Below are 8,060 nucleotides of genomic sequence, written 5' to 3'. Positions count from 1 at the left end.
TAAAAGGTCAATGTGGAACTCTATTGCTACAGGAGTGAATGGAAGAACGTGGTCCAGCCCCTGACCCTGGGCCAAGAATTTGAGGGGGCATGGCAGCTGCACTGTGTGGCTGCCTCAGGAGCTCCTGGCCTTCAGATTGTAGGGGGACCAAGTGACCATTCAGACGGTAATTGCTCTTGCTTTGACCTGCTTGGATCTGGATTGTGGTCTTAGGTGGAGGTATTGGGGTGTGTGGCCAGGTGCCAGAGCCTGTGGGGACTGCAGAGAGGGCACATTACTAATTGCTATTGCATCTGTGAAAACCCCAGTGATTTGGGACAAAGCTCTCTCCATTTTGAAAGCAGAGTTCTGTCATGGCAAAGGGTTCAAAAAGTCAAGTAATTGACGGGCAGAGGAAACACAATCCTACCATAGATTCCTTTTTTGGAGGACAAAAAGGATCAAAGCATGGAATGGGAGGAAGACAATGAAGTCAGACCTCCTGCATCAAAACCTCTCAAGAAAATGTGAATTGGTTACAGGCCATGGAGGAACTCAAGAAGGATTTTGAAAACCAAGTAAGACAAGTGGAGGAAAAATTAGGAAGAGAAATGAGAATGATGCAAGAAAATCAAGAAAATGAGATAACAGCCTGATTGAAGAAAATCTCACCTTAAAAAATAGACTAGCTCAAAAGGCAAAAAAGGCCCAAAAAGCCAATAAGGAGAAGAATTACTTAAAAAGCTGAATTTGCCAGATGGAAAAGGAATTTCAAAAACATACTGAAGAGAATAATTACCTCAAAATTAGACGGGAGCAAATGGAGGCTAATGATTTTATGAGAAATCAAGATACTATAAAACTGATCCAAACAAATGAAAAAATAGAAAGCAATGTGCAATATGTTGCTGGAAAAACCACTGGCTTGGAAAATAGATCCAGTGGAGATAATTTTAAAGATTATTGGACTACCTGAAAGCCACACCCAAAAAAAGAGCCTAGAAACCATCTTTCAAGAAATTATCAAGCAAAATTTCCCTGGAATTCTAGAACTCAAGGGAAAAAGAGATATTGAAAGAATTCACCAATCACCTCTTGAAAAAGATCCCCAAAAGAAAAATCCTAGGAATATTACAGCCAAATTCCAGAGTTTCCAGGTCAAGGACAAAATACTGCAAGCAGTCAGGAAGAAATAATTTGAGTATTGTGGAAACACAATCAGGACAACAGAAGACCTAGCAGCTGCTATACTAAAGGATCAAAGGACTTGAAATATGATATTCTGGAGGTCAAAGGAGCTAGGATTAAAACCAAGAATCACCTACCCAGCAAAACTGAGTATAATGTTTCAGGGGAAAATATGGTCATTCAATGAAATAATTCTTGATTAAAAACAAAACAAAGCAAAACAGAGTTGACCAGAACATTTGACTTTCAAATATAAGAAGCAAGAGAAGCATAAAAAGATAAACAGGAAAAATTAATCATAAGGAACTTATTAAAGTTGAGCTATTTACAATCCTACCTGGAGAAAGGATAATTGTAACTCATGAGACTTTTCTCAGAATGAGGACAGTTGAAGGGAATATATATGTATATATATATGTATATATACATTATATATATGTATGGATAGGAAGGTATATGTGTGAATATATATATGAGGGTGTGCATATGTATGTACATGTATACATAGACAGAGGGCACAGGATGAGTTGAATATGAAGGGATGATATCTAAAAAATAAAATTAAGAGGTTAGAGAGGAATATATTGGGAGAAGGAGAAAGGGAGAGATAGATTAGGGTAATTTATCTCATGTAAAAGAGTCAAGAGAAAATTGTTAAAATGGAGGGAAGAGCAGGAAGGTGAAAGGGAGTGGGATAACCTTATTTTCATTGAATTTGGCTTAAGGAGGGAATAACATTCACACTCAATTAAGTATCTTACCCTACTGGAAAATAGGGAGGAATGATATAAAGGGTAATGATAGAAGGGAGGGCAGATTGGGGGAGAGGGTAGTTAGAAGCAAATGCTTTTGAAAAGGGTCAAAGGAGAAAATAGAATAAGTTAGGGGCAGGATAGGATGGAGGGAAATATAGCTAGTCTTTCACAATGTACCTACTATGGAAATATTTTGTGTAACTGCACATGTACAACCTATATTGTATCGATTATCTTTCCAGTGGGGGTGGGTGAAGAAGGAAGAAGGGAAAAAATGTGAAACTCAAAATTTTTAAAACAAATGTGTATAAAAAAAAAATTGTTCTTTTTTTTTTCATGCTACTGGGAAATAAAATATACAGGTACCGGAGTATAGAAATCCATCTTGCCTTACTAGAAAGTTGGGGAGGGGGAATGAGGAAGGATATAAGAGAGAACAGATTGGGGAAAGTGGTATTCAGTAGGCTAACTATTTTAGGGTAGGGGATATGGGAAAGATGGGAAGAAAATTTGTAACTCAAAATCTTGTCGAAATGAATGTTAAAAAATAAAAATAAATAAATAAATTGGGAAAAGTGTGTTTGTGATAGAAATAAAGACAAGTGTACCAATATTAAATTATCCAGAAGTTGAATGGTTTAGCTCATTAGGCTGAAAATTTTCATTAATGGAAATGTTCATGTGGAGATTAGCTGACCTTTTTGTTGGGCATGTTAGGAGGAGATGTCTCTTCAGGTATGAATTGTAGTAGGTGACCTCAAAGTGCCTCCCAAGCTTGAGATTCTGTGATCCTAGTGATTGTAATAACAGTGATTCTAATGCTTATCTCCATGACTACAATCAACATGTCTATACCTCTCAATTTCTTTAGAATTTTTTTCTCTTTATTAATTTCTACAAAAGTGTCTATATTCAGCTATCTCTTCCAAAAAGTAACTATGGGTATTGTCTTTAGATATCTATGGCATATCTTGACTAATGTATCTGTTTTTCTATCCATATCCATATCCATATAAGTATCTCATTGTGCCTATCATTTTGTGTGATGATGTGTATATGTTTTTGTTTTTGTTTTTTGCCTTTTGGAGGGCAATTGAGGTTAAGTGACTTGCCCAAGGTCACACAGCTAGTTTTTGTGTTAAGTGTCTGAGGCTGGATTTGAACTCAGGTCCTCCTGACTCCAGGGCTGGTGCTCTATTTACTGCACCACCTAGTTGCCCCCTGATGTATATATGTTTTAGCTAGAGTCAAATTTCCTATCATACTCTTTTTCTACAATGCTTTGAACATATTAGGTGCTTAACTAACCCCTTGTTGAGTTGATCTCCTTTTTTGGTAGCTCTTTTCATGTGTATTCCTCTTCCATGGAGCTCTGCATCTTATCCTTTTAGTGATATATCCCACCTGTCTCTGTCAGTGTATTTGCTTTTTTTGGTTTCAAAAAACATGTTTATTTAGTCATCATTTCATTAAACTAAATATAAAATAATTGTCACTAAAGCTCTCTGACTTTCTTATCACAGGAAGACCTATGTGAATGATCAAAGGAAGTTTACTCACAGTTAAGACATGACGGAAGAGACCAATAAGAGTAGCCCAATGGGGTTCATTCTATTGGGTTTTTCTGACCAGCCTCAAGTGGAGATGGCCCTCCTTTTCATCATTACCATATTTTATATTCTTACTCTGATGGGCAATACAACCATCATTCTGGTCTCTTACCTGGATCCCAAACTCCACACCCCAATGTATTTTTTCCTCTCCAATCTCTCTTTCTTGGATATCTGCTTCACCACCAGCATTATCCCCCAGATGTTATGGAATCTTAGCGGTACTGATAAGACTATCACTTACATTGGTTGTATTGTGCAGCTATATATTGTTCTGGGATTGGGTTCCACTGAGTGTGTTCTCCTGACTGTCATGGCTTATGATCGCTACATTGCCATCTGCCGCCCCCTTCACTATACTGTTATCATGTATCCAAGGTTTCTCAAACACTTGGCAGTTGTAATTTGGGTTAGTGGCTTTGTGGGACCTTTGATTCAATCAATATTGACTTTTCGGTTGCCTTTTTGCATTCACCATAGGGTGGAAGGTTTTATGTGTGAGGCTCCAGCCTTGATCAAAATTGCTGCTGTGGACACCACCTTTGTGGAAACTGAACTTTCCATAGCCAGTATTCTCTATGTTGTAATACCTCTGGCTCTTATCCTGGTTTCTTATGGCTGCATTGCTAGAACTACATTGAGGATGAAGTCAACTGAAGGCCGTTGGAAATTATTTGGAACCTGTGGTTCCCATCTGATGGTTGTAGTCTTGTACTTTGGAACCATAATTGCAGTCTACATACAACCCAAAAATGAGTATACTCAAAAACGGAGTAAGTTTTTAGCCCTCTTCTACACTGTGGTGACCCCTACCCTCAACCCAATGATCTATACCTTGAGGAACAAAGATGTGAAGGGATCACTGAGGAGGTTGCTGGGTTCAAACAAAGGTTCTAGACATACATAAGTAAACATTAACAAATGTTCTAGATGTAAATAATTTGCAAACAGAAAATCATTAAATCTATGCACTGGAGAGTACATACTCCTATATGCTTCCAGGACCACAGCTTAATTACTCCAAACACTCAAGGCCTTCATGAATTTAATACCTCATCTTTGTCAAAACCCCAGAGCTCCCTGCAGGCAAGGATTTTAGTGTCTAAGAATCTTCTTTGCTAGAAATTCTTTTGTGAAGACATCAACCCACGATGAGAGAGAGCTGTAGACCTAAATTTGGACCTTCTAGTTGTCTGCTTCAAATCTAAGATAAACATCTCACAAAAACATTGCTATTCTCATCAGAAAGTACCTCCTTAAATAATGTTGCAAAGACACTATTCTTCTAAACATTTGATGTACATATCAAATTTAGAGTCTGCACATGAATAAGTGAACATATTGTCAGTTTCAGTTACTGTATCAATAAGTTTTACTTATTTGCAACAATGGAGATTGATTTGTGGGGGTGGGGAGTGGGGTGAGTGCTCCTTCTACTTGGAAATGTCTTGTTTTTTAAGAGTATCAAAATATATATTTTAATTTAGTTTTTTATTAGCTTGTTTAGCAAAAGCAAACAAAAAATTTCATTTCCATGGAATAACCAAAAAGCTGATTAAAGGAAACCACAACTCCCCATTTCATGCCAATTTTTTTTTTTGGAGAAAAAAAAGCATATAATAAAGTCCAAGGATTACTTTCAAAACTGTACTGCTTATCTGCACTTCCTTCTAAAATTCCTTCTGTTTTCTTCTTTGCATTTTTAAATTTTATTTATTTATTTAGTATTTCCCCCAGTTAAATGTAAAAGCATTCTTTAACATTTATTTATAAAAGTTGAGTTCCAAATTCTCTCCTTTCCTCCCTACCCACCCCCTCATTGAGAAGACAAGTAATTTCATAGAGATCAAACATGTGTAGTCATGCAAAATGTATCCATAATAGTCATGTTGTGAAAGAAAAAATATAGAAAACACAGACAAAAAAAATCAAGATAAATAAAGTTTAAAAAAAGTATCCTTCAATCTGTTTTCAGACACCATCAGTTTTTTCTCTGGAGATGGACAGCATTTTTCATCATGAGTTCTTCAGAGGTGTGTTGGATTATTGTGTTGCCAATAACCGCTAAGTCTTTCATGGCTGATCATCTTGCAGTATAACTGTTACTTTGTACACAGTACATTTCATTTTGTATCAGTTCATGCAGGTCCTTCCAGGTTTTTCTGAGAGCAGCCTACTTATTGTTTCCTATACTATACGGGCATTCTATCATAATCACATACCACAGCCAATTGATGGGCATACCCTCAGTTTCTAATTATTTGCTCCCAGATAAGAGCTAGTAAAATTATTTTTGTACATATAAGCATTTGATTTTTTAAAAAATGCTTTTGGATGCAGACCTAGTAGTGGTATTTCTAGGTTATGCTGATTTTATAGTCCTTTGGGTATTTTCCAAATTGCTTTACAGAATGTTTGAATCAGTTCACAACTCCACCAATAGTGTATATTAATGTCTCTTTTTTCCCATACCCTCTCCAACATTTGTCATTTACCCTTTCTGCCCTATTAGCCTATATAATAGGTATGAGGTTTTACCTCCAAATTGTTTTAATTTGAATTTCTCCAATAAATAGGGAGAGTATTTTTTTTCTTATGGCTACAGATAGCTTTGATTACTTCATCTGAAAACTTATATTTTTTTATCATTTATCAGTTGGGGAATGGCTCTTATTTTCATAAATGTGACACAGTTCTCTGTATGTTTGAGAAATGAGGCCTTTATTAGTGAAACTTGTTTCAAATTTTTTTTCACAGTTACTATTGCTAACTGTATTTCCCTCCATCCTATTCCACTCCCATTTTATTTTATTCTCTCTCCTCTTACCCTGTCTCTCCTCAAAAGTATTTTGTTTCTGACTACTCTGTCCCCCAGTTTGCCCTCCCCTCTCTCATTCCTCCTCTTCTCCTATCCCATTCCCCTCCTACTTTCCTATAGGGTAAGACAGATTTCTATACCCAGTGGTATGTGTGTGCTATTCCCTCTTTGACCCATTTCTGATAAAAATAAAATTCACTCACTCCTCCTCATCTTAACCCTTCTCCTTCGCTGACAAAGCTTTTTCTTGACTCTTTTATGTGAGATAATTTACCCCATTCTACCTCTCCTTTTCTCTTTCTCCCCATACATTCCTCTCTCACACCTTAATTTTATTTTTTAGATATCATCCCTTCATATTCAACTCACATCTGTGTCTTCTGTCTATACATACTCCTTCTAAATACCCTAATAATGAGAAAGGTCTTATGAGTTACAAATATCTTCTTCCCATGTAGGAATATAAGCAGTTTAAGCTTATTAAGTCTCTTATGATTTTCCTTTCCTGATTAACTTTTTATGCTTCCCTTGAGTGTTGTATTTGAAAGTCAAATTTTCCATTCAGCTCTGGTCTTTATATTTAGAATGATTGAAAGTCCTGAACTCATTTAAAATCCAATTTTTCCCTTGAAGGATTATACTCAGTTTTGTTGGGTAGGTTATTCTTGGTTGTAATCCTAGATCCTTTGCCCTTAAGAATATCATATTCCAAACTCTGCAATCTTTTAATGTAGAAACTGCTAAATCTTGTGTTAGCCTGACTATGGCTCCATGATACTTGAATTGTTTTTTTTTTTGTTTATTTTTCTGTCTGCTAGCAATATTTTTTCTTGATGCAGGAGCTCTAGGATTTGACTATGATATTCCCAAGAGTTTTCATTTGGGGATCTCTTTCAGAGGGTCATTCTTTTGGTTTATATTTTACCCATTGGTCTTAGAATATCTTGGCAGTATTTCTTGATAGTTTCTTGAAAGATGGTGTCTAAATTCCTTTTCTGATCATGGTTTCCAAGTAGTCCAATAATTTTTAAATGGTCTCTCCTGAATCTATTTTCAAGGTTAGTTGTTTTTTCAATGAGATATTTCACATTGTCTTTTATTTTTTCATTTTAAAAATTTTGTTTTATCTTTTCTTGATTTCTCATAAAGTCATTAGCTTCTGTTTGCTCTGTTCTGATTTTGAAGGAATTATTTTCTTCATTAAGCTTTTGGACCTCCTTTTCCATTTAGCCAGTTCTGTTTTCTAAGGCATTCTTCTCCTCATTGGCTTTTTGGACCTCTTTAACCATTTGTCCTAGTCTGATTTTTTAAGGTATCATTTTCGTCAGTGTTCTCTCTCTCTCTCTCTCTCTCTCTCTCTCTCTCTCTCTCTCTCTCTCTCTCTCTCTCTGTGTCTTCTTTGCCAAACTACCAACTCATTTTTCGTTATTTTTCTGCATAACTCTCATTTCTCTTCCCAGTTTCTCTTTTACCTCTTTTACTTGATTTTGAAAATTCTTTTTGAGATTTTCCATGGACTAAGACCTATTCATATTTGTCTTGGAAGCTTTGGATATAGGAGCTTTGACTTTGCTATCTTCCTCTGAATTTGTATTTTGAACTTTCTTGTCACCATAGTCACTTTCAATTTTTACTGTTGTTTACTTTTCAGAGCTTATTAGTTGACTTTTCAGTCTGTTAAAGTAGGACTCTACTTACAGGGTGTAGGTC

At 36.0% G+C, this 8,060-nt stretch overlaps 1 protein-coding gene across 1 annotated transcript; it reads left to right on the top strand.

Moving 5' to 3' along the window:
• The first annotated feature begins 3,491 nt into the window (after positions 1 to 3,491).
• On the top strand, positions 3,492 to 4,573 carry LOC138150277 (olfactory receptor 2G3-like). The gene has a single exon (XM_069073693.1). It carries the CDS (start codon positions 3,492 to 3,494, stop codon positions 4,437 to 4,439), a length of 948 nt encoding a protein of 315 aa, XP_068929794.1. The 3' UTR covers positions 4,440 to 4,573.
• The last annotated feature ends 3,487 nt before the right edge of the window (positions 4,574 to 8,060 follow it).

The sequence above is a fragment of the Petaurus breviceps genome, unplaced genomic scaffold (genome assembly GCF_028583685.1).
Source record: "Petaurus breviceps papuanus isolate PSGF00001 unplaced genomic scaffold, PetGlider_PUasm1.0 90865, whole genome shotgun sequence".
In the NCBI taxonomy this organism is placed as follows: Eukaryota; Metazoa; Chordata; class Mammalia; order Diprotodontia; family Petauridae; genus Petaurus; species Petaurus breviceps.
Note: the sequence above shows the minus strand (reverse complement) of the source record. Positions and strands in the feature narration are given on the sequence as shown.

Coding starts and splice junctions, on each gene's coding strand:
- LOC138150277 (XM_069073693.1), top strand. CDS start 3,492: ATGACGGAAGAGACCAATAAGAGTAGCCCAATGGGGTTCATTCTATTG.